Below are 27,624 nucleotides of genomic sequence, written 5' to 3' on the forward strand. Positions count from 1 at the left end.
TGGGGAAGGAGTTGGAAGGCTTTGCATGTTCAGTTCAGTTTTTCTGAGAAGGCTCCCTAAATCCACCATTCCTTTTTTTTTTTTAAAGCTTTCTTAAAAGCTGAGCCCCCAAAGTCTTCTTAACGGTGCTGAGGTTTTGTTTCCTGAAGGAACACATTGCCTCAGAACGAACAAAGAAGCCAGGCCAAAGAGCCATAGGTAAAACTTCAAGACACAATTGATTATTCTTTCGTCTGGGCTGACAACTTCCAGGCTACTGATTGTTTTCACAGCGTTTGGGGCTCCATAAAACCGGCATTTGGGGGAAATGCTATTGTTTACTCTTTCACACTCGACAAAAGCAATTCCCACGTGAAAGACAAGTTTAGCCATGGGACCCAGTCTGTTACCTAAAGGAGGAAACAGGCTGGTGAGTTCCCAAGGTTGAGGAGTTGTCATATTGTCACCTCCTATTGAACTGCCCAGCCATGGTGTTTCTCAGCCATGCTATTTTGGTCATTATTGCTGGCTTCCCCAACCCCTATAGTTCACATACAAAGATCAATCATACATGGAAACAGAACAATGCATATTAAAAGTACCTTTCCTTCAAATGCAAGTTGAAAATGTAATTGCTCTTGATATTTCAAAAAAGCACGCATCTAAATAATTGCAATGCTGTTTTTGTACTTTTGCAATTTCTTAACCCCATAAACATCCTACTAACATTTGCATATATAGAGAAGGTGGCCTTTTCTTTTTTAATGGATAGATTTTTCTAATAGATATTAAGAAGGTTGCATGCAATCTCTAGTCACAATATTTCCTGGATACATGGATTGTGGACACCTGTGAATGCCATGGAAGCATGATTAAGGGCTATAAAACAGTGCCCAGGGGCCATGAGTATTGAGAGTGAAGGCTTGCTGTACTTTCACTGACTGTCAGGGGTTGTTGGTCCAGTCCAGGGCAGTGAGGAGCAGTGCCTAATTGCTGGACTTCCTAGTGGGGATGTAACTGTGTAATTACCTGGAATGGACAGAGGAGGGTGGAGCTGACTTGTGGACATTCATACATCATATTGAGACAAAGCTTTGCTCTTGGAATTACATCAACATTTTGCGCCCCTGGGAACCCATCTTAGAACCCCCAGTTTAAGATCAATATACTTCATGTAAAAAAAATACTTTCAAATAAATAAGCATTATAACTTGTTATCCAGGTACTATTTACAAGTCAAGAGCAAATGAAACAGTTAAAAATAAAACCAGGTAGACACCAAACAAAGACTCAAAATGAAACTGTACTCATCCTGTGCTGAAAAATTAACTTATTCATGTCCATCTTTGGCAGAAACCAGCATTTGCTTAAATTATTCAGTTTGTGTAGCTTCACGACTTAAAAAAATATCAAAAGAGGTTGGCATCAGAGTGGAATAAAAGGTGAGTCCCAGGTTGCTGTCTATCAGGCAGGAGAAGACAGAAGAGCAAACACAAGGGAAGGCAGAGTACAGGGATCTTCATCCAAACATACACCAGGTGACCCAGAGAGCACCCTGGGCCAGCAGGCACTGGGGATCCTTATTACACTGTCAAGTCCAAACTCATTTTGAGAGGAACATCTCCTCTGGGCCTGAAAGTTAGCAACAGTAACAATAAACCAAGATGATAGGAGACAACTGTTACTTTTCAATGAGTCCTTTAATGTTTGACATTACTTTGTGTGGTACAATCATTCCTCCTGCTTTTAAATTTGGAGATCCGAGAGAAAATAGCCTTTTTGTTGCAGTGCTCACCTCTAATGAGAACTTCTGTCTTCCGAAGGATTTCTTCCCCTGTGTATATGTTCCTGGCTCTGCAGGCATAGGTGCCCGAGTCTTCCAGGGACACGTTCTTGATGACAAGGTTCAGGGTGATGGAGTACTCTTGAGTGGTGGCCATTTTTTGCTTGCTGATGCTGTGGTGCATGGTCCGGTTATTAACTGTCCGTAGCAGAATCCAGGTAATGTCTCTGTACAGGAACTTGTTGACCATGCAGGAGAGTTTCAGGTCCTCTCCTTCTGTTGGCATCTTTTCCAAGGAAACGTGAAAGCCATTCGGTACATCTATAAAATAAGAATGAAGAACTTCAGACCACCGTCTCTCAAGGAGATACTCAGACACAGCAAGAACGATTCATTCCCCCACAGATCCTCTAAGCATGAGCACGAGCCAGGACAAGGGTTCTGTCTTTTTGTGTTAGCGGAAGTGATGATCAAACCAAGCAGGGAGAACCTGTGGAGTTGAGCCCATCCCTAGTGACACAGGAAATGCAAAACCAGGGCAGTTTGGGGAAGATAACATTTTCTTATTTGTCCCCAGTTGCTCTTCGTGGTGAAAAGGGTTTTTCCTAACCTCTTTCTTCATCTCTTTACCACACACAGTCCTGGTAAGCTGACATTTGAGGAGAGTAAAATAATAAAATAACCTAAGAGCATTTTGTAGGTCCGTGTACAGGCAAGTTAGTTCCAAACAGAAACTTTTCAACTGAGCATGGAAAGGCTGGTCAGAGCCAGTCAATGCCAGTCCTCCAGGGACGGCCCTCACTTCACAGTGGCCTCCTCCCTCTGTTTCTGAATGCCTCCAGGGCTCTCTACTAGTCCAGGGGGCCAGAGGACAACCAGGGTATTCACCCACTCAGGCTCTTCTAGTGGAAGGGTTGTACTCATATACAAAAGGCAACGAGTTTTCTTTGGAAGATGTAGGCAAATCTGGACCAATCTCCAGATTCCAAACATGCTCAATAGTTTTAAAAGTCAAATTTAGGGCTGGGAGCATATCTCAGAGGCAGAGAGTCTGTCTAGTTAGTGTTCACGAGCTCCTGGGTTTAATGCCCAGCACTGCAAGGCTGGGAGGTCATATCTATTCTAAAGAAAAAAAGGGGTGGGTCATGGAGGTGCACACCTGTCATCCCAGCACTTGGGAGATAGAAGCAGGAGAACCGGGAGTACAAGGCCATCCTCAGTTATATAGGAAGTTTGAAGAGGACCTGGGCTGCTTGAGACAGTCTCAAAAACAATAACTAATAGTTTTGAAGGTAATGGCGTCAACAAGAGTCATTCTGTTTAGGATTAGTTTCCAACCTTTTTTCTACATCTCCTAAGCCCCTCCCCATTCCACACCAGCCTGTGCACCCTACCTTTCAGTAGTCCTTCTAGAACTATCATTTGAGTTTAGGGGTACAGCCCCCTCAGTGCCATTCTAGAATATTCATTGGAGGGTTTTAAAAATCATGGCATTGAACTGACTTATTCTTAATACCCCCCACTTGTTACTGGTGATGTATCTATATTTGAGCAAAGAATTTGGGCCAACATTTTACAAAGAGCTTTGAAGATGAAAAGAGCTGTTGTCTGTTGTTATTATTATCCTCTGTACACAAAGCTATAAAGAGACCTTTAAACCTTAAGGGGACAATAGTCCAAAATTAGACATCGTATCAGCTCTTTCCTAAATCTCACTTTGCTTGTTTTTCTGATTTTTCTGGCTTTGGCTGTATTATAAAATGTCTCGTCTGAAGAAATGCCAAAGTATTCATTTGAAACCTGGAAGCAGGGGGTAACCGCAGCTTATGAGGTGGTGGCGGCTGAGCAGTAAGGAGTAGAGGGGAGACACTCTCGGTTGAAAATGAAAATCAGAGGATGTGACAGAGGACACAGCAGCAATCTGAGAACGACATATTTGCTGTCACTATCCACACATATATGAGGAGAGAGGGCTGCACACAGGCTGTTGGCCGGCGATTTCCTAAAACCAGAGCCCTTCTCCATCACTCCAGATTCATCCTGGTGGGTTGGCACCCAGGGATCCCGGTCACACCACTGAGGTCATGTACGGAGTCTCTATTTACTTTAGTGATTTGAAACTTCCTGTGGAAATAGCTCACAGGTTTCCTGATGGAAGATTTTGTTTATCTTTGCCAAGCACCACCAGGAATCTCAAAATAAAATGCATTTAGTGACATTGGGAAACGAGGGAGATAAGACATTGTTCCGGTTTCACCCTTGGTGATGGCTCACACACCAAAATTCACACCGGGTGCCAGACACCCCCCCAAAAAAATAGCACACAAAATTCACAAGAAGGAGAGAAAAAACAAACAACAACTAGAAACAAACAAACAAACAAAAACCCAGATCTATCTTACAAGCCTGTTTCTGGGGGGGGGGGTGTGTGGAAATACAGTTACCGAAGCCATCAGACAGCCCTTATAATTGTGTTTCTCAATGTAACCCCCTACAGTATTTGCTTTCAATCCACAGAAGACTTTAGACAAACAAAATAGGATTTTCTCCTTATTTTTTTAAAGAATGAGTATATAAATGGACCTAAGAAAGGGCTGTTCTCCAGCTCTGCCAATGAGAACAAGAGATGATTCCTCCCTAAAACAACTGTCATTAATACCAAATAACACTCCTCATCTGTGTGGGGCTCACCCACATCCCCTGAGGGGTCCAGGAGAGAAGCTGGCCTCCCTCTGGAGACGCAGACAATCTTCTGTAGGTAGAGCATGCTTGAGTACAAATGGGCAGCTGTGGGGGGGAGGTTCTCCTTAATGGGGTGACCCACATAGAAACTGACAAGGATGGGTGTGATCTCATTTGGAACCTTGAACATTTTACTCCCACTGCAAACTGGCAGTCATATTCCCTGAAAGAGCTTTGCTTAGTACCAGGTACAAGTGCCAGGATCAGGAGAGGACACAGCCAAGGATGCCAATGACTGTAGTTAGCTGCTTCCCCAGGAAGAAGGAGAAATTACTATGTTTTTGTTTTAAGAATAGGGATGCGTTGGGCATTGATGATGCATGCCTTTAATCCCAGCACTCAGGAGGCAGAGGTAGGCAGATCTCTTTGAGTTTGAGGCCAGCCTGGTCTACAGAGGGAGTTCCAGGACAACCTTCAAAGCCACAGAAACCCTGTCTCGAAAAACCAAAAAAAAAAAAAAAAAAAAAAAAAAAAAGAATAGGGATTTAATTAAAATGAGAACCACTAAAGTGCCAAATTGATCTTCACAGCATTAAAAGTTTAGGGGTGGCGGATCCCAGGGATTGAACTCACTGCCACCTACATGATATTAAGGGGAGGGGACTCTACCACTGAGGTCACTATGTAAGTTTAAGGCCAGTCTGCTTTACATAGGAGTTCCTGGGCAACTGAGGATACATAATAAGACCTGTCTTAAAATTAAAAAATCTGGAGCAAAGATTTGATATGAAAAATATAATAATTGGCTAAAAGCCAGTAGTGAATTGGCAGTTCAACCTCTCGTCAACCCACATGTACACTTTCCAGGGCTGATAGAGGAGAGTTAGAGGGAAAAAGGAAATACCAGACAACAAGGCCTACATTGCGAGCTGTTTCAGGCTTGAGTTAAAGTTTGTGTGTTTCCACAAGTGCTGTAGGCTCCCAGCAGGTGCGTCCTCTCCCAGAACAAACACTCCAGTGTAAGTGAGAGGAATCAATCCATCCCTCCTTGGGTCTCTGGGTGGTCTGTTTAGTTGGACCCTCCTTATAATGTGAAACATCTATGGGCCAAAGGAGTGTGCCTTCCCTGAGCCTGTGTCACTCTATCTAGATAACGCTCAAGGGCCTTGCGGTTCCAAAATTCCCAGAAAAAGACAGATGGTTCCCAAGTGTGTCTCTGGACTGGCTCAGTCTCTTTCTTTGCTAGAGGGCAGGCCTCCTCAGCGTGCTCACCGCTAAGTGTGCTCACCGCTAGGTCAGCACACAGGAAGTGGCCTAAGAAAAGACTCAGTGAGAGGTCAGGGGGTGGGCGAAGGTAGGAGAGCAGATGTGGGCATGGATGTGTGCATGGCTCCTGCCCACAGGGATAGATAGAGTGAGAGGCAAGCCAGGTATGGCTACAGGCTGCTGAGCAGCCCTGAACAGCCCCAGGACTCCAAGCCTAGCCAGGCCTTGAGGTCCAGATGAAGGTAGAGTTGTCTCCAAGAAGTCGGAACATATGGAAAGGTTGTGGAATGATTTTAGATTAATCAGTAGCTGGGGTAGTAGCCCCAGTGGCACTCACTGTCCCTCGGCTTTGAACACTCAGGGGTGAGCCCAGCCTCTTCCCCCATCTGTTCACATTCTTACCCAGATCATTGCCCTCTCTCACTCTGCTTCCTTATGGGAGGGTCAGGGCCAACAGCACAGCACAGGAAGGACCCTTTTAGCCACACATGGCTTTGAACCACTGGCTCGTGGTTTGTGTGAGTGAAGGTCTGAATTTTATCTCATTTATTTTAAATCGATTAAAATTAAAGCAGAGCAGTGGGGCCCGAGTGCGTGCATGTGTGTGTAAGAATGCATCATATGCATATGTGTGTGTGAGTGTATGCATGCATGCATGTGTGTGTGTGTCTGTGAGTGTATGCATGCATGTGTGTGTGCCTCATTGTGTGTGTGCATGTGTTCTTTAGTTTTTCTGTTGAGCACAGGACTGTGGGCATAGCTCAGTGGTAAAACTTCTGCATGAGATCTTAGGTCCAATAATCACCAGGAAAATTGTCCCTTAAATGTTGACTACATATTAAAATTATAATATAGTATTTTAGATATACTGACTTAAATAAAATGCTATTCTTTTTTATTTTAAATGGGGGTGGTGTTTTGGTGCAGGGTTTCTCAGCTAATCCCTGGCTGTCTTGGAACTTGCTCTGTAGATCAGGCTGGCCTCCAACTCAGAGATCCACCCACCTCTGCCTCCCAAGTGCTGAGATTAAAGGTATGTGCTACCATCGCCCAGCCTCTAAAACATTATTCTATAAAATAAATGAACACTAGAAAAAATTTTAAAGATTTCTCTTTGTTTCATGTGTATATTATGCACAAGTCTGTGCAGTTGCCATGGAGGCCAGAAAGAGGGCATGGAATTACCTGGAACTGGAGTTTCAGGCAATTGTGGGCTGCCTGATGTGGGCTGGGAACCAAACCCTTCTGCAGCAGCAGAAGTGTCAAGCACTCTTAATCACTAAGCCATCTCTATAGACCCCAGAAAAGTGTAAGTTACATAGCGCTTCCATCTATTGGACAGCAGCGGTACCAAAGAGCAAATCCAAGCACCACATTACCGCTACAGATGATATATACTGATCCCAGGACATGCGCAAGGTGATTGATACATGCTCTCATATTTTTTCTGGGGGACCTGGGCCCATGCTGTCATGAGAGCTGACGTGTGCTACTCCGCAGTGTTTGCCATCAACTGTTGCAAGCTAGTGGACCATTCAACACAGATGTGTTCAACACAGATGTGTTGAAAGTTCAAAATAGAAGGCATTGTCCCAGCTTTCATCTTCCAAACCACACATGCTTTGACCATGGATTCAGATTGTAAAAACCTGTTTCCAACTAAATAAGAACAATGCAAACTTTTGTATTTAATTAGTTCAAAGCACCTGGATTTAATCTTGGACTAATTTGAGTGAAATCTCTGTGAGAATCCATCCCCAGCGTTTTTCTGCTGGAAGTGGACACAAAAGATACACTCCTTTTTGTTCCTGTAGGTGAGAAGGCAGGGACAAAGCTTCAGTCTAGGGGCGCTTTGCTGTGGCGATCTCCCCTCTCCAGAAAATGCAGGGCCACTGTCCAGGTCTGACCTATGAGAATGACCTTCAGGTCTGACCTATGAGAGCGACCTTCAGGATGTCTTCATGGCCCAGATGCTTTCGTGCTTGGCTCACTGGCCAAAGACTCCTATCACCTAACAACTCAAACTGTGTCATGAAATTAGTCCTGCTTGTTCTTTCTGGAGACTTCTAGGCAATGTCAGCAGCAGCTTGCTCCATGCACTGTGAAGTTTCCAGAGTGTTGGCAGACTGCCTGGGTTTCCTCCGAAATTGGGGGAACGTGGAGCCAGGCAATTGTTTTTAGACTTTGAGTTACTTATTTCCTTCCTGAACCCGTGGAGGAACACAGGGAGTGCCACTCGTGTACCTTGCAGGTTTTGAGATTTGCAGAGCCCATCAGGTTTAAAATTAAAAATCCCTAAATGCTCAAAAAAAATAGCCTATTAATTACGAGGAACAAAGTTCAGTTTCAGATTTTGACAGGAGAGTCTCAGTCCCCCAAAGGTCTGAACGACTTCAACTACGAACTTTTAAGTAAAAAAAAAAACAAAACAAAAACCCACAAACCAAAAACAACCCCCTCAAAATAACCCCCAAAAAAACCAAAACCCAGAAAACAAAAGAGTAAAAGATAAAAAACAACAACAAACCCTCTAACACCATGGGGGTTGGGGGTGAACTTGTCTTTTCTGGAGGTGGGTCCTGAAGGGGGTGAAAAGCGAGCATATAGATTCCCAAATTTAGAATCCAGTGTGGGAAAGAGACACAGACACAACTGAGAGAGAATTCAGGGAAGTGGCTCTTTACAGAAGTCAACGGTGTTGTGGAATTCTACTCCTCAGATCAAGAATGGAGGTCCTCGCAGCTTGACGTGTCTACAGAGTGTTAAAAAAAATCACCAAGAGCATTAAAAGCAAAGAGACAGAGGCCACCAAGTCTCTCTGTGGGTGGAGTCAATGTAGCTTACCTGTGACGTAAAATTTTATGTTCCTTTCCACAGTTCCTATTTTATTGAAGGCCTCGCAACTGTAGATTCCAGAAGTTCTCGAGTCAGCCACCACCAAGGTGCTGACCGTCTGTAAAGAGACAAAGTTCAGCTAGAGGACAGAGATCTTTTGGAACAGCCCTAAGCAACTTGGAGGGCAGGAGTGATTCAGCTATTCCTTCACGTAGCCTTTAAAGAGGGCATTGCAGGCAGGGGTGGTAGCCACCAGCAAGCTCTCTGCTTGTGGAGCCCCAGCACGAACAGAAAAATAACAGGAAGGCAGGTCCTCAGGAGACCGGAGCCCATGACATCCGACTCCTTGTAGGGTTTTAGGCTTATCTCAGCCTGCTAGCATAACAATCACAGACCTGAAGCCGAGGTGTGGGACCGCACGTCCCACCCCACGTCTGTGAGAGGAACAGGTGAGGCCCAGGCCTTTCCTTGTTTGGGTGCCCTGAGAGCATGGGTGTCAGCGGGTCACAGGAGGCATTTGTGTGGGCATGTGAAGTGTGCAAGGACAGGAAAGGTTTCTTGTCTATGTACAAAGGGCGTGGCATGCAGCCCCCCGGGGGTCTTGAAGGAGACAGGAAGCTGAGAAGCTAAGATAGCTGCGCGCGCGCGCGCGTGTGTGTGTGTGTGTGTGTGTGTGTGTGTGTGTGTGTGTGTGTGTGCGTGCGCGCGCGCGCGCGCGTGCGCGTGCTTATAGATCATGCATTCTCAGTCTACAACAATGAAGACCTAAACTGGCATTTTCACACTGGGATTTAACAGAACTGTCCCTAGACAGTTGTCAAGTTGATGTGAACTTGAAGTACTTTTCAAATGAAATAACGTCTACTATAATAATGGGCTGAAAAATTAGACAGCTTAAAACCATCCCCCTTTTCCTTTAAAGGAAAACATTAGAAACATATGGACACACTGCTGAGCGGTCTTACATTGAAGCCACCGTTCCACGAATAGGTAATTAAAAAAAAAAGTAAAGCTACCCTTTCACACTTCAAATTACAAACAAATACACAAAAGTTGATCCAGTTACTTAGAGATCCTGGTCTGTGGTCATGAGCTGCAGGACTGTGGTGTTGTTCTGAGGGTTCTAGATGAGTTAGATGTGCTGGCTGAAGATAAAGATTATGCCATATGAGGACCAGCCACTTTCCTGAGTGAGCATTCCCACAAGTGACTGCTCTTGGAGAAGGGTCTTAACATTTTCTTAGTGGTTAAACAACATGGTGGACACCTTATGTGTGGTCTCTCAGCTCCTCTAAGAAATTAAGGCATTTCTGTTCTTAATCTACAAATCAAGAAGACTAAAAACAAGGGCCTAGAGAGTTGGCTCAGTGGTTAAGAGCACTTGTTGCTCTTGCAGAGGATCTGAGTTCAGTTCCCAGCATCCAATGGTGGCTCAAAACCATCTGTAATTCCAGTTCCAGGGATTCTGATGCCTTCTTCTGGCTCCGTGAACACCAGACACATATGTGGTGCACATACATACATGTAAGCAGAATACTTCTTACACATAAAATATAATAAGTGAATCTGAAAAGAAGACTACAAGCATGCTCAAAGTTTTTAGCCAGAAAACTCCTGTCTCCATCCCCCCCACCCCAATGATTCCCTAACCGTTGGAAGCATCCACTTAATCATGTCCACTCTTTGTGCCATCAAGACTCTAGATAATGAAGAGGGCTGCAATATGTGGTATTTCTAATTCAGCTTTTTGAGCACTCAGGACGTGGCTGTGGAGGCACTGCCACGATGTCAATGGGAAAACAGGAGAGGGCAGTCCCCATGGCCAGTGACTTTAGAAGTGTTTTGAATCAATCATTCCCTACTTAAGGTTCCAATAAATGCTTTCTCCTTTGCAAGCCGGGGAGCCAGGTCTGAAAGAATGTTCAGCTGTCTCTTTATTTTGATTGTTACTTTTAATTAAGAGTGGGGATTGATGAGTTCTGATAAGTCAGCGTCTTTTAACTATCATGCACGCACTAACAAGAGGCATGGAAGACACGGTAAGGAGTGATGAATCAAGTTTGTTAGGGGGCAGGGGGCACTGTGAGGGGGGCCGTTAGTTGGTGGCAGAGGAAGGACAGAGATGACCAAGCACATTGTGACCCCCAGCGTTGTCCTGGGAGTCTGGGCTCTGGCATGTCCAAGCTCTTCACTGGATGGTCAGAAGCAAGTGTCTGGACTACGGCTTCCTCTTGCAGCCAGCTTTAGGCCAACTTCCTTATGAAGTAAGTTCTTATTGTTAACCCTAAAGGACCCAGGTAAACTTATTTAGATTCTTGGATTCAGACACATACAGTAAAATAAATAAATCAACCTGCCCAGATGGTCTGGAATGGTTACAACCATTTTAGATGGACATGTCAGACTTTTCGTGTAACCAGAGAATAAAGCTGAGATGCCCAGAGGTGATGTGACTCTATGTTAAATAAATGGATCATGGCGAAATGAATATAATTCAATTTTTTTCTTTGCCTGAATGATGTCTTCCAAAACAAGACACCATATCCACAGGCAGGCATCCTCCAGAATTGAACCTCACCATGGTTTCTGTTCAAGTAGAAATTGTGTTGGTGGGAGTGTTTATTATTTCTTTGTGGTGGGACCTTCATGTTGTCAATGATTTGTACTGGACAGCATTACCTCATTGAATCTTAGCCCTATGAGATGGGGGTATCAGTCTTTTAAACAAATACACAGTCAAAGCTTCTGGAGGCTAAATGAAGAACCCCAAGACACCAGAGACCATAGACAGGCCTGAGGAGAGTGGCTGGCCTGGCATGTAGAACTCCAGAACCTATACTCTCAATCTGATCGCTTAATCATCCAAGCTCATCACATCCTGTCCATAAGGGTCTGTCTACCATTTGAAAGGGACTTTCCTTGAAATACCATTTAATCAGCAGCAGTTGGTGACATGAGCTAATGCCTCTTTCATTCTGGGATAAGATTTCACACAAACTCAAATGTTTTTTTTTAAGTGCTATGATTTGAAATGATTAGTGAATGAAAAGGTTCTAACCAGAGAAAAACTTTTTGCCACAAGGTGAAATGTAAAACTTATGATTAACTTTACTACAACTTGCTTTGCTTCTAGAATATGTCTTAAAGTTATAAAACTAAATATCTTTTCATATAATATCAGAGATATAGATTGGGTGTAGTAGTGCATACCTTTAGTCCCAGTTACAGGAGGCAGAGGTAAGTGGATCTCTGAGGATTGGAGGCCTGGTCTATGTATTGAGGCAGGCCAGCCAGGGCTACATATTAAGACCCTGTCTCAAAAACAACATAAACCCCATGAAAGATGTTTAACAACTATAAGCCAGGTCAGCTCAGAGATAGAGGCTTCAGCATCCTTTTGTTGGACTGGAAGACAGCTTCTCATGGGACAGTAAGGATGCATGAGTTCCTTGTGTTAAAGGGACCAACCTGATGGATGTTAAGGCTCACAACCAAAGGGGAAAGTGAAAAAAGCAGAAGAGAACACCAAATTATTCCCTTTACACTTTAGAAGAGAAAGTGACGAAGATTTGAGATGTAACAGATATTTAGAGTTGTAATCATGCATTTTCTAGGGCACACTGAAAGGACATCTCAAGACCCATTAATTCTATAATTAGTTCTCATGCTCCACAAATGACAAAGAACAGAAGAGAACTGAAAGCCAGCAATGAAGGCAGAAGCACTAGGCTAAACTCTAATTAGGATATTCACATTTGACTCAGTCAGAGAAGTTATAACACTTAAAACCCACAGTGGCCTTAGACAGGGACACGCAACAAAACTGTCATCAGAAGTCAGACATAGTAGTGCACGTCTTTAATCCCACCACTTGGGAGGCAGAGGCAGGCAGATGGATTTCTGAGTTACAGGTCAGCCTGGTCAACAAAACAAGTTCCAGGACAGCCAGGAATATATAGAGGAAACCCTCTCTCAAAAAAGAAAAAGACAAAAAAAAAAAAAAAAAAAAAAAAAGGCCAAAGACAAACTAACAAACAACAACAACAACAAAAAAAACCAATCAACCAAAAACCTGCCATTAATGATTGTAAGCTTGGATTTCTTCATATTCCTTCCTTCTGGTTTGCAAAGCCTTAGTAATATTACAGTGTTGCTTGAGCCTCATGAAATATACTGGATGGAGGTAATGTGTCAATCAGCCTATTTTCTAGAACAAGGTTTTGCAACGAGTCTTTCTCTGTCCCACCAGCCAGCTCCCAAATAATGACACTTAGACTTTTTTAATTATGAAAGCTCGGCTTTTAGCTTAAGATTCTTTCTAAATAGCTTTGTTTTGTGTTTGTTTTTTTCAAGACGAGTTTCTCTGTGTAGCTCTGGCTGTCCTGGAACTCACTCTGTAGACTGGGCTAGCCTCAAACTTGCAGAGATTCTCCTATCTCTGCCTCCCGAGTGCTGAGATTAAAAGTGTGTGCCACCACCGCCCGACTCTAAATAGTTCTTATAGCTTAAAATAACCCATTTATATTAATCTATGTTCTGCCATGTGATTCACGGCTACTACCTCTCCTCCTGTACATCCTGCTTGTTCTGCATCTCCTCGAGTCTCTGCCTTTCTTCTTCCCAGAGTCCTCTCTGTTCCAGGAAGTCCCACCTAACCTCTTCCTGCCTATTGGCCATTCAGCTCTTTATTAAACCAATCAGAAGGCTCCTTGGCAAAGACACATCTTCATAGTATAAACAAATATTCCACAACAAGGATTTTTTAAAAAATCAATTTATGGAATGGATGTTTCTAACACAGCTCTCTTTTTAACATTTTAGGGAGAACTAGAAGTAGATGCATTATGGAAGAGCTGAAATGAATCTAGAATGGCACGCTAGAACCACATGATGGGAAAACAGAACCAGGGACTGTGTGAGAACTGGACTACAGCCACAGTTCTGGGGTTAGTAAGACTGTCTATGTCATGGATGTCTCAGATATTCACACACTTCCTTCTGTACCCCTACACAAGTCCATAGCAATGTTGCTATTGCTGTCAAGCTATCCCCATTTCTCCAGTCTTACAAAATCTGTTCAGGGTTCTGTCCACCTCTGATTTTAGACCCCAAAACTTTCAGACCTGGCAGTTCATTTGAACAATGTGAAAATTCAACACTCTCGTTTAGTCACTTACAAATGTGGGCCAAAGCCTGCCAACAAGGAAATGGAATTTTGGAATTTTATTTCCCTCTATGCCCTTCACTGACCTAAACAACAAAAAGCCAAAAACCCCTGAAACTCCCTAGGGCTCCTACTGTGAAAGTTCCCCCCCCCCACAACAATCCACAGAGGAGCATTGCTGGGCAAGGTTATGCTGTGACTGTGAATGAGCAATCTTGTGGGACTTTAGTGTACTTCAAACTGTACCAAAGAAACAAAAAGGCCTAAATTATAAAGAACATTGCATGCAATACTGGGCATGGTGGTGCACACTTTTAACCCCAGCACTCTGGAGGCAGAGGCAGACAAATCTATTTGAGTTCAAGGCCAGCCTGGCCTACAGAGTGAGTTCCAAGATAGCCAGGACTGTTACACAGAGAAACCCTGTCTCAAAAAAAGAGTGAGAACATAGCATGCAATTTAGAAATAGCAAAACTATGTTATTAACTGTCAAATGAAGGATAGCTTTTTCTCCCCACCACACAAACATATAGTAATTAGTGCTAAAACTAAAAGCAGTAAGTTCTCCTAAATCCAGAACATGAAATCATCTATTTCTAGCATAATTATATCAGCAACTGCCCAAAGGATCAGGACTCTATGCTTTTTTCCACTTCCTTTATGAAGAACGTTAAAGGTTTTATGATACAAATAGTCTTGGGTAGATACTCTTCATCATCTGTGACTGCAGCCTTTTGGGGGATTACACTGCAGTCTGTGTGGCGTGTCAAGGTCCTGTGTGTCGAGGGCCCCCTCCTCAGGTCATTTCATCTTTACCACAGGAAACTAGGGAGGATAAACACCACTAACTCCATTTCTTTGGAGGAGTTGGGGGATGTGGGCATCTTTGCCTTTGGCCATACAGATGGAAGGGGGAGAATCTTGCACCTCCTGAACATGGGCCAGGTGGTACAAATGCCAACTGTGCACAGAGGCATAGAAGTTCTTATCTGCACAGCTACACAGTTACAGGACAATACATTTATTTCCAGACTGAGTGGAAAAATCTCAGCCAAGATTTTCCTCTGCTCTCACCATGTTCTTTATTAGCAGGTCTTATACATGGAGTCAGGTAACTCCATTAGTTCACACCCATCAGGGAAACTCAACCAGTTTTATCCTATTGAGTTTTATTGTTCACTATATGTTTTTGTGGTAAGAAAACAAGATAGAAATTCCACTGAAATCACTCTCATAAATACTCTTTGTAAATTTCCAGGATTAACAGTACATTCCATCTATGTGGCCAGGAAGAAGCAAAAATGAATGGACACCAGTGATATCATCTGGAGAATCCACTAGGACCTTCTGGCAGTACTAACTTGCTCTCTAGTGGTAGTGAACAGTATCTACCCAAGTCAAGTGTTCAAGTTTGCTGAATTCCCCCTCATCTAACTTGTCTATTAAAATCTTTCACCAATGGCTAGACACCATGGAACTTCCTAGCTTCTGATTACTGTGCTAGGGGGAAAAGCTATAAACCACCCCAACTACTGCAGTGCCTAAAAACATCCCCAAATCCTTAGCAAGTGACTGTTGATGTTGTCAAACAATGGACTCTTTAATTATTTTCTTTTGACTTAGTTGGCCATGGGAGTGCAGAGTTTGGAATCTAGAGACTTTGGTTTGAATTTCTTTACCCCTTTATGCTGTGTGGCTTTGGGTTGTCCATGTTCAAAATGGCTTGCCAAAAAAGGATGCTGACATTAGCATCTTCAAAGATGATGAAAGATGCAGGGCCAGCTGTTGATAAAAGTTCTCTTGTCTCACCAGGTCCCTCCACTTCAGCCCCAAATGAGCACACAGATGCTATATTATTAAACTGTTGGCTGAAAGCTAGGGCTTCTTATTGGCTAGCTCTTATTGGCTAGCTCTGTCTTAATTATTAACCCATTTCTATTAATCTAAGTATTTCCACGTGGTCTTATCTTACCTGAGAAGGGTTTGGACCTCTTACTCCTTTGGTCGCTACATGTCATTTCTCTCTGGCAGGCTTTCTCTACCTCCCTTTCCCAGAATTCTCCTCATCTCCTAGTCCCGCCTATCTTCCTACCTCATTAGTCAGACAGTTTTTTATTCATCAACCAATAAGAGAAACATATATACAGAGGGACATCCCCCATTAGCCAGCTGTGGTGGTGCATGTATGCTGTTAATCTCAGCACTCAGGAGGCAGAGATAGGTGGATCTCTGTGAATTTATTTCAGGCCAGCTAGGGCTACAGTAAGACCCTGTCTGAAAGAGGACTCAAGTTTGGTTCCTAGAACCTACACAGTGGCTCACAACCATTGGTAACTCCAGTTTCTGGGAATCCAGTGCCCTCCTCTGGCCTCCACAGGCACTGCATGCATGTGGTGTACATACACATGTGCAGGCAAAACTGGAATATACATAAAGTAAAAAACAATTAAGTCTTTAAAAAGAGAAAAGAAGTATCCTACATAGGGAATGGTGTACGTGCTTTCCATCCTCTAACTTAAGGACACAGCAGAGTAGATGGTTATTTTAGGTACAACCCTACTTGAACAGGCAGGGATTTATAGAGACAAGTTCTACTTCGGATCAAGACGAGCATGTATAAACAGATGCTGGCAAGGGGTTATTTGGTTTGCTTTTTAAAAAATATTGCTAATCCCATGCCCAACAACAGCTGGTTTCTAAGCATACCCTTCACTACTTCAAGGGGAAAAGTTCTTGATTTGCAGCCCATGGGGCTTTCCCGACTCCCAGGGTTCCAGCACATTCCTACCCTCAGAGAGGAACACGGAACGTGAATGGTGCAGGAGTGGAAGGGGAAAATACGCAGATGGTGTGTGTTTGCATGCCCAGCCTAGACTGCACCTGGCAGGGACAGAAGGACAGATGATATTTTGTAAGACAGAAATATTCAACTTTGGGTTGAAACCTTATCCTAGTTTTTATTTACTAGGATCCTACTTTCTGTAAATCAGCAGAACCTAGGCACGGTTATAGGCTAGAATCACCTACATTAATCCCAGAACTTGTGTGGACTCCAGGTCCCACCCCAATAATGTGACTGTAATGGCAATTTGTAGAGGCTTGCATGTGTTGTTGGGATGGGGAGCCACTGATATGCACCGTCTTGGTGTTCATTAAGAATGAGTTCTCCAGGCTGGAGGAATAGCTCAGTGCTTAAGGACACGTATTGCTCATGCAAGGGACCCAAGTTCAGTTCTCATTCCCAGCACCCACATGGGAGAATGAGAGAGGACACTTACAACCATCTGTACCTCTCGCTTCAGGGAAGTCTGACACCTTCTTCTGGGCTCTTAGGGTACTACACACACATCTCTCTGTCTCTGTCTCTCTCTGTCTCTGTCTCTGTCTCTCTCTCTCTCTCACACACACACACACAGACAGACAGACAGACAGACAGATAGACAGACATATATGCGTGGGGGAACAGGAAAAAAGAGGAGGACCAGGAGTCTGAAGAATTCAGTCAGGGAAGTATAGCAACTCAAACTTTAATGTGTGGCTTCATGAAGACATACCTAAGAGGTTCTCTTTCTCTCTGCATTTTACCCTAGGCGCAGGAGCTTGAGGGCATGTTTTAAGACTATCCCAACACCTGTTTCCTACAAATGGTACCTTGTTGGTTCCTTCTATGACCATCATGCGCTGAGTGATGCTCTCAATTCTGTTTCCTACATTGCTGTCAGAATCCAGGATGGAGGAGTCTTCACTCTTGGAACAGAAGTCATACCTATAGAAAATAGGAAGCCATCACAATGTCACAATGCTGCCTTAGCACAGAGCAGGGAGATGGAGACGGTGGAGACAGTCCTCGGGGAGAAAACCACAAACTCTGTCTTAGGCTGTCTCCTCATATTTAGGAACTAAAAACAGCAACTGTATCTACCAAGTAGGGAGACATTCCAACAGCATGCTATCAAACGTTTCTCCTGATTTCAATGTTAAAGAAAACACATAAGGTAGGACATTTAATGACTGGATTTTAGTTAGTTAGCTCCTAGAATGTGTGGGTGGTGGTGATAATGGTGGTGGTGGCGTGTGTTATATTAATGAATGGAAACCTTGAGAAAATAAGGGCATTTCACATCTATGCAGGGTGACTTTAAGTCATAATATTTAGTTAGGTAGACAATCTTTATTTCAACCCCAAGCTAAGTAAATGTCCATGAAAACAAACATCTTGGCGTCATTTATTTACTTTAATAAATTTATCTCCAACTTTGGTGTTAGCACAGAAAGGCCTTAACTCCTTGGGCTTCAAGTGTTTAATTATCAAAGGAAAGTGGTAACAGTGTTGACTTTTAAAGTCTACAAACTCTTTTAATTTTTAAAATAGGATGCATTTCTTTTTAGTTTATGTGCATGGGTGTTTTGCCTACTTGTGTCTGTGCAACATGTGTATGCCTATGCCTATGCCTATGGAGGCCAGAAGAGGGCATCAGATCCCTGGACCTGGAGTTGTGGAGGTTATGGGTATTAGGAATTGAACCCAGGTCCTCTGCAAGAGCAGCCAGTGCTCTCAACTGTTGAGTCATTTCTTTAGTGCAGGTGTGTGTGTGTGGTGGTGGTGGCGAGGAGCTTTGCAAGCATTTCATTGCCTTGTACTGTGGTGATATACTATTTATAATTTATTAAAGCTTCAAGATGAAGATCAGAAAAGCAGAGCCCTGGGCCCTAGCTCTTCCCTGTACCACAGACTGAAAGGCGATCCTGGCTCCACCAAACCTTAGACTGCTATGTTCTCCTCAGTGCGGCTGCAGAATGCTGAGACTGCCTACCAGCTCTGAGGTCTTGCTCCTGTCTGGTATACCTCCCTAATGCTGGGGATTAAGGGAGTGTGATCCCAGGTGCTGGGATCAAAGGCATGAGCTCTGTTACTCTTCACTCTTGTATAGGCCATGGTGACCTTGAACTAACAGCTATCATCTGCCTCTTAACCCTGAGTCCTGGGACTAAAGGTGTGTGCCACCTCTGCTTGATCTCTAAAGCTTGAGGCAAGCTTTAATAAATCGTAAATAATATATCACCATGTGGAGCTCTCACCAGCTGGTCTAGAACTTTTGGGGAATAGAAAACTTGTTGGCCGCAATTTGAGCAAGACTCAGGTAAAAGAACCTGGAGGCTCTCAAATGGAGGAAGAGTTCTAAATCCGGCTCCAGAGGGAGTGAATGTCAGGTCCTAAGTAACCCAGAGCAGTGATGACTTACTGAAATAAAAGTAGGGCAGTAGGGGCAGGAGAGATGGCTCAGTGGTTAAGAGCACTGACTGCTCTTCCAAAGGACCCGGGTTCAATTCCCAGCACACCCATGGCAGCTCACAACTGTCTGTGACGCCAGTGCCAGAGGACCCAACACCCATAGTAAAATACCAATGCACATAAAATAAATTAATTAATTATAAAAAAGAATATAGAGCAAGTGAGAGAGACAGGCTGGAGAGGAGACAGACTGGAGAGGGCAGGGGAGCCTTCGGGGGCCTTGAGCTGGGAAGTTGAGAAGGTTAGTATCTGCTGGTTTAGGCTTGCCACTTCCAGTGTATGACCCATAATAGTCTCTTGTTTTGTACTCTCCTGCTTCTAAGTCCCCAGCCTCTGAGTCCCTAGCCTAGCCCAACATGAAGACTTGGTTATGTGGAGTGTGTGTGTGTGTGTGTGTGTGTGTGTGTGCATGCGTGTTCCTAAGGATGGAACCCTGGCCTCAGGCAACCTGAGTGTTCTACCACTGAGCTGTGCCCTTGTCCCCTACTGCCCAGTTTTCAAAGACAGACATACATGCTAAATAATATGCACATTTTTTATTACAGCCACAATGCCACTTTGATAACTAGATTCAATAATCGAATGCCTGTATCTGGTCCATATGTCAAAGCTCTCCAAATTTCTAAGCTCAGTTCCCACCACCACCACCAAAACTGCCTTATAGTTAAATGAGAAGATTTAAAATAAAAAAGAACAAGGGCTGATCCTTCCTTGGGGCACTTCTGAGGTTTCTGCTAACTGGTTTTGTAATCGTCAAGTAACAGAAGTGAACATTTTTGCTCTTATTGATTAGTATAATGAAACAGAACCAAGGAGAAAATACACATTTTCTCATTCTATTAGAACTCTTTTTTTTTATTTTTATTTTGAGACAGGGTTTCTCTGTAGCTTTGGAGCCTTTCCTGGAACTCACTCAGTAGACCAGGCTGGCCTCGAACTCACAGAGATCCACCTGCCTCTGCCTCCCGAGTGCTGGGATTAATGGTGTGCACCACCAGCGCCTGGCGAAAATCTTTTAACAATCGGGTTCAAAGATGATTATGTAAATGTCACTTTCCTCTTGTTTGGGTGATCAACATTCTGAGTTTTAGGCTTCAGGACTGGTATCTGAACTGTTAGTGACTGCGCACCCTTACCGCGCCCTCAGTGCCTACGGGAGCTCGTGCAATCTGTGCATGCACTCCTGCACACTGGGTCACACACCCACATGCACACTCACTCAGGTTCTCCACTGACTGGAAGAGAAGGCTTCGGGCACCTTTTTTTGCCTCTCAAAGTGCTGAAAAGAACGAGGGGAGGCTTTTTCCAAAGTCTTAAAACTTCTTACACTTCATCTTCAGGAAATGCAAAGAAATATGTTTGAGTAAAGCAAGCCTGGTCATTTCCCAAGGGGCTCGGGGCTCGTTTGGGGCCACTGGCCTCCAAACCCCTTCCCCCACTGCTATCCTTGATCGGAGGACATTCACCAAGACTCAAGCCCTACTGTGGAAACTGTAGACTTCACTTGCTTGCCAGGTCCTTCCAATGAAAAGGACAGGTTCTGTGGCTTTTTTTTCTAATTTAGGGGCTATTATTTTTCACTCTTTGTCATTGAACCATAAAAATAGAATGTCAATGAGGACCTGCCTCTATAACCCCACTTGAAAAGAGACTTGGGGGGAGGGGTGCTTGCCCAAGTCTTAAGAATACGTCAAGCTCTTGAGGAAGTAGATTGTGCCATGTTTGAAGACACAAAGATAACCACGGTGCTGGGAACAGTCTTGAGGGAGGCGGAAGGCGAACAACAAGAGGAAAGCGGAGCTTGCCCCTGGTTTCCCACAGGAAGCCCACGGCAGCTCCTGCCAGAGAGAGATAAGAACGCTCCCAGGCACTACTCTGGACAAGGCCACTGTCACCGGCTCTGCTGTGTCCTCTGCAGCACTCCAAGCCCTTGTCCTTTCCTACTGAGCATCAGGACTCCAGCCTCCGCTTGCATACGGCCTTACGGGCCATACGGCGTGTCAGCCACAACCAGGCAGTGGTATTTATAACCAACGAAAGGGAAATAATTCTGGGGGGAGAGGGTGGGTTCGTGCCATCTCCGTCCACTGCTCTGGGGCTGGCTGGACAACTTTGTTAGGATCAGAGAGCAGTATAAATAAATTAAAAGAAGTCAGCCAATTAGGTACTGACATACGGAGCTGGGCCCCACTAGCCAGTCTGTCTAACTCCAAGCGGGACTGCTCAGAGTTTCTAGTTCCACCGTTCTTCTCTCCACGCACAGTGGGGACTGTTGCCCTTGCTGCAGACGACAAAGACCTCCGTGTTTCACAGTGCTTTCTTTGTGGGGATGGCTTTGCACTCTTCCCTCCTGGCTCTCTTATGACCCAAGACAGGAGGCAGGTTGGGCTCACAAAGAAGAGTGATGCAAGCCAAAGCGCCCACCCTGACCGTGCTGCCGCCAGCAGAGCCTGTTTTCCCTTCTGGCGCATTTCCGAAAATCACACTCAACCCTTTCGCCTCGTGTACTGTAACCCCCCACAGACTCTCATCATGTACCAGGGAGTCACCGTACTCTATGGCTCTTTCAAGAAATTAAGTTTATTTATTTATCAATTTCTTCTCTACTTATCTCTTATTGCATGTTTGCATGTGCACGGGTGCACAGGCCACAGAACATGTGGAGGTCGGGGGACAACTCCATGGAGCCCGTCCTTTCCTTCCACTTTTACATGGCTTCTGGGAATTGAACTTGGGTGGTTAGGCCTGTGTGGCAAGCGCCTTTACCTGCTGAGCCATCTTCTCAGCCCCCCAATGCTTCTTTGTGTATAACAAGAATGCCTTCTGCTCTTTATCAATACCATTATGCCATTGGGGAGTTTTGCCTTTCTGAAGTTCCCTGCTCCCAACACGGTCCGCTTCTTTTCAGGTTTTAATTAACATCTCTCATCTCAGTCAGTGTGTAATTTCATCTTATATATTGCTCACCGAGTTGACAAATTCTACAGCTCCTGAAGTCAAGGCCATCCTCACGACTCTAGCAAGTATGGGGTATACGTGTGCTGCTGCATTCCCGTGACCAACAAGGATACCGTAGGTAGAGCGTGCACCCTGGAGGACCTGTGCATTGCCTCTCACGCTGGTTTTGAACAATTTCGAGTTTCAGATTTCCTCAGGCCTCCTGTCTTCTCCCATCTCAAACTTGGGTCTATTCCTCCCTTTCTTTGGAGGGTGGAGTGGTGCCTCTGGTGGAACCAGAAGCGGGGTGCTGCGTGGGCTTAGGCACTGATGAAGTGGTCTTTTCATTCGAGAAGATGGGAGCCAGGCTCAGGACTGAGTGAGGCTGACCGAAGTTCACCTGTTTTAATAGGACTCCAGGACTTTAGAGGGCACCCCTATGGCAGGAACAGAGGGGGCAGTACTGCGCTGAGTACCTCAACACCTACCAAATGCCTACATTAAGCCTGAATTATTGCCCCAGTATATTAAATATATATTTAAAATTTAATCAAGGAAGAAAAAACATCAAGACTCTAGAAAGTTCTGCAAAGCCACAAATCAAATGTTCTCCATTCCTTTGATTCTGTTCCGGAGACTGGACTATGAGGATGGGCATAGGCTGAGCTGATTTGTTTAATTTCAATGAGATTTCATTGCTCGTGCTAACCATGGCTATACTCTGTAAAAAGCCAAATCACCACAAGTTACGGAACATAAAGGGCAGTAGAACAACAAAGAGAAAACTGAAGCTGCAAAATGTCTTTAAAACAAAACAAAAACCAGGGAGGAAAAGAAAAACTGCTTGGAGTTGGGCCAGAAGACACACCCAGGGTCAGGCTGGTTGAGGTTGCCATCATGGCCTCCGGCCTGCAGGAGGGCCTGATGTAAACATCTCACTGCTACTGTGGGTGTTGTGTCAAAACACTGGTGATAGCACGTCACAGCGACAGATTGATAGACTCTGCCAGCGCTCTTCCCCCCTCCTCAGGTTCTCTCAAAACAAATGAAACGATCTGGGGAGAGGATGCTGACAGAAGAGGCGTGGGCTGGAAGGTGTGTTTAGACAAAATGGTTCCTGCTCCCTCTGCTCAGGAAGAGAGCTGCGCCTTCAGGGTGGTCATGGGGTCAGGCCAAGGGGACTCTGGAGGAGTGACTTTATTGAGAGACCTTGTGACGCCTTAGAGGCCATACTGAAAATTACTTCTTGTCTCAATGAGGGGGTGGGGCAGTGAAGAGTTTTGGGGACTGTAGGTAAGCGTTGGGTCAGCTCCTTGGACAATGGTGGAGGGGATCCAGAGCCCTGGGCCACCCCTGTTAGATAAGAGCTTTTCCGTGAGTGCCTTGGCTTGGCTGGCTTCCTGCTCTAGAGGCCCCGTGGTCCATTCACACTCAGGCCTGTCCTCAAGCCTCTCCTCCTACCCCTAATGCTGGCCTCTGCACCTTCTCACACTCCCAGGATCTTCTAGAGTATATACCAAGATCAGGGCTCCTTAGTCTAACACATGGGTAGACCCAGAGGCCAAAAGTGTTACACCCAGATAGGAACCTCCGTAAAAACATCTATTTTGTTCATTCAGTTTTCCTCTCAGTGAAGGACTGTTTGGCCAGCTGAGGAAGGGTGACTTTAATAAAGGGATCTTTAAGGAAATGTTAGGCGTGGTTACCAATAATATCCTTTAACACACTCAGGAAGGACACGTAATAGGGTAGTTCAATCGTTCAGTGATGAACATGTCAGACTGTCATTGTGGTTTGTTCTTGCAGAAAGGAAGACAGCTTACTTGCTATACAGAAGGGCATGGAGTCATGGCTTAGCTCAGGTAGGGATGGAGGTGGGGTGGCTTTTTAGCTCATTCCCCCCCCACCCCTCCGGGAAGCAGATGTCTGACTACAGGAATGAAGGTCACAGAAAAATCCACTGTGGATCCTTTTGCTTTCTTAAATGACTTAAAAATTTTGTCTTTGGGTCACAGATGACAAAAATCACTAGTAACAAATTCTGCTTGGTGTTCTGTCATTGGCCAACACTAAGCGATGTTATGATGACCAGCCCTGAGGTCCTCACTGTGGCAGAGACAAGGATGCGGAGTCTACCTGCTGTGCCCCCAGAGAGCCCAGGAAAAGTCCCTTTTCTCAGATCCTTCTCTCTCTCTCTCTCTCTCTCTCTCTCTCTCTCTCTCTCTCTCTCTCTCTCTCTCTCTCTCTCTCTCTCTCTCTCTGAACCACCTCTGGTTCCATGGCAATGAATGTGTTCTTTGCCTTGTGAGCTGCAAGGAGTCAGCCCCATGCTACCATGGCTCACTAGTTTAGGTATTAAAAGCAAATGGAAAGAACTGAAAGACAATCCCTTTGATGTCAGCAAGCATCACAATGCTACTGAATGAGTTAATTTAGACAACGGGCCAGCACACAGGAAGCAGACTGGCATATCCCTTGTCGTCTGGTTGCACTGAGAGCTACGGAGGAGTAGATGCTGTCTTACTAATCATTCCTAACTGACTGCTCAGAGCGTCCACCTGGGCTCAGCTAGCTGCCCAGTGAGGAGACTGAGTCCCCACAGGATAGTCTATCTGGATGTGGTGCCCAACTGCCATGGGTCACTGACCTCAAATGTGCTGAAAAGAGAGGCACTAGTGACCATCAAATGACCTCAAACCACCTCTTAAATTAATCACCATGTCACACCATCAGTGTCCGTCCACTCACAGTGACAATATCAGTGACGACAGGATCTGATAGGGACCTGGATGAAATCAGCTCGGCAGAGTCAGTGCCTGACAAAGTGACACTCCTGGACAGTCTCCGTGCAGACAAGGATGCTGACATGGGAAGGAGGCAGCTTCTGGTCTAGTGGAAAACAGGAGATGGACCACTGGTGCTCTTCTCCAGCTTGCTGGGTCATAGTCAGGGCACCATTTTAATTCATGCACACTCCCCTTCCATGTCTCTTGGAAGAAGCACATGGCTTTTGCTTCCTGCTTTTATTGAAGGGTGGCTGTGTCTATCAAAGAGACAAGTCACATTTATGGAAAAATAGCAGAATACATTAGAGAACATGAAAGCAAAAAATGCCAAGCGCTGAGAGAGAAAGCTTCTGAGGGCTACCCAGGACTGGAGTCATCGAGGATTTCGTAGCTGAGGAAGAACTGGCTACCGCAGACACAGCTGTTGTAACCCTCTAACCTAAATAACTGAGGCGACATGTCATTTCTGGTCCCATTTCTTTGGAGTAAGCTGTCTGAGACTTGTTCAAAGACAAAAAGCAGTTCTTTGGAGAACATTTGCCAAACGGCAGGGATCGTCTTGTGAGGTGGTTGATGATCAGTAGGTACAGGCGCTCATCGGGTGTGGTTTGGCAGTGAGCCACCCCAGAGCTGCCTAAAGGGTACCCTAACGATCTAGGCAACTTCCACCAAAGAAGTTCAGCATATGCAATATGCTAGCCACAGGGCTGAGTGCGTCGTATACATCGTTCATCTTAATCCTCCTTAACCTCTCCATGTTGGTGCCAACTCCACGGCACAGTGAGGAAACCCAAACTCAGATATAGGATCCCATGGCTGGGAGACAGCAGTGGGTGGCAGAGCCAGATCTTAGGTTGCAGAGTTTATGTCCTTAAACTGTAGGCTACACGGCCTTTCCGCATCCTAACCTTCGTACAATGGTCTCTTGATGTCATAACGCTGGCTTCCTAAAGAAGACCAGCTTTTGACCAAAACTACTCATTTGGTGGTTGTCATTTTAATTTAGAGAAACCCATGCTGGAATCCACATGCAAACTGCTTTCAACTGCCTGGTCCTGACGTAATGGGTGTTACTCATTGGCATCTTTCTTTTTCTTTTTTTTTTTTTTTTTTTGGCACAGCCACCAAGACTGTTTCCCAACATGCTCCTTGAACCCTGGGCCTGAGTTGAAAACTGGTGATGATAAAATCTCTGTCCCTTGGAAGTAATGTGGTAATTAGATGAGATAATACGAGTAAACGACACATTAAGTTTGCCACACCTTCTTGGTAAGGGCTTAATTACTGTTATCTATAAAGAAAATTAAAACGTTATTCTAAGCCTAGAGTTTTTTAGCACCTATTGTTGGTGATGTAGCTGGCAATCAACTCTAACTCGTTCTCTTTGGCCAGGGCTTTTCCTCACTCCAAAAGGCACATACATCATCAAGAAGGCAGCGGCAGGTGACTATTTGGCTTCACTCCCAGTGATGGGGCCAGGAAAAGGGAGCGGTATCACCCATGCAATCTCACAGTCTTGGTTCTCACACATGGAAGGCCTTTTCAGGCTTTCAGTGCCTATGTCACATGCTAGATATGAGCACTAGTAGTTAGTCTGTAAAAGGCCATCTGTGGGAAGTGACAAGGGAGGCTGATGGCCAAGGGATAGCAGACCTTCCCGGGTACTGGCCAGGGGAGTGAAGTCGAGTGGTTGACGACTCCACTCCCACACTGTCAGGTTCTAGTAAAGCTTGCCTTTCCTATGGTGCCTTTTATTTCTTTTCTTGGAGCCACACAAATCAATTTTCAGGTATGCCCTCTCTAACTAGACCTCAGTCACACCTGCCTCAAGACTGTTTCCATCTGACCCGACTGCCTCATCATGTTCAGGGCCCAGCTTCCATCTTTCCCATGGCCCACCATACTAGCTAGCCATTAGCCACCACCACTGACCCATTTTTTTCAGCCTGATAATAAACATGGACCAGGGGAACCCGACGCAGTCCTGGGTTGGAAATAATGATGAAGTGGAAACAAGGGCATGGCCTGGGTGGGTGGGTGGGGGGGCTGAGTGCTTGCTGAATCCTAGTCCAGAACATTCACCGTGAACAGTAAAGTCACGGAGGGTCATGGTCACGAGGGAAAAGTAGACAACAAACAGATTCCTGAACTCTCTGTCTCACTATTCCCCTGAGTTCACCCCTGAGCTTTGCTTCATTCAGAGCCTCTGTTCACACTGGTTCACACACCTTTCCTTTCGTTCTACAATATGAAAATACCTGGGAAACAAACTCTGAGCTTCAGGATCATTATGGCAAAACAAGAGAAACTGTAACTCCCATGGAGAATGGCTAGGCAGATGAGAGAATGTACATAAAAGAGATGGATGGAGGTTTTGATGCCAAAGGGACACACCAATCAAACCTATGAGATCTGCTGCACCTCAGCGGACCACTGGCTTAAGGACCGTCCAAGGGAGCGTGAAGAAGCAGGGACGGGGTTGGTGCGCGCTGTCGGGTACCACTGAGGCTACAGTCCACCCCCTCCATGCCTCCCATCTCCACTCACCAGGTTCTGTTTGTGTGCCAAAGGGGCACTGGGTTATATTAAAACTGCCCACTAAAGTCCATATTTCAACAAACAATACCACAAGGTCAACAGTTACAGAGCTAAAGCATTCTCTTCCAAGCACAGATCTACAGCCCAGTCTATCATCCACAAGCTAAGGGTCATCTGTATAAGATCACAATGAAAATGCTCACCCCATACTTAAAAGTCTTTCTCTATAAGGCCAAAAGGCTCGGCCCATCTTCTTGAGGCATTTTCTTAAATTGTGTGTCACTCACTGTCTTTTGCTACCATGAATCCTGGGAAACCATGTCGACCCCAACTGAAAAGACCACAAGAAAACCCATCCAGC

The 27,624-nt window shown here is 44.9% G+C and overlaps 1 protein-coding gene across 1 annotated transcript in view; it reads right to left on the reverse strand.

Moving 5' to 3' along the window:
• Flt1 (fms related receptor tyrosine kinase 1) overlaps positions 1-27,624 on the reverse strand; it is a 158,026-nt gene that overhangs the window by 71,270 nt on the left and 59,132 nt on the right. Inside the window, exons 11-13 of the mRNA XM_005083180.4 lie at positions 17,361-17,475; positions 8,555-8,663; positions 1,775-2,083 (exon numbers count right to left, since the gene is read on the reverse strand). Of these exons, the coding sequence (XP_005083237.1) occupies positions 1,775-2,083; positions 8,555-8,663; positions 17,361-17,475 (533 nt within the window). The remainder of the gene's footprint in view (positions 1-1,774; positions 2,084-8,554; positions 8,664-17,360; positions 17,476-27,624) is intronic.

The sequence above is a fragment of the Mesocricetus auratus genome, unplaced genomic scaffold, assembly GCF_017639785.1.
Source record: "Mesocricetus auratus isolate SY011 unplaced genomic scaffold, BCM_Maur_2.0 Super-Scaffold_100008, whole genome shotgun sequence".
Classification (NCBI taxonomy): domain Eukaryota; kingdom Metazoa; phylum Chordata; class Mammalia; order Rodentia; family Cricetidae; genus Mesocricetus; species Mesocricetus auratus.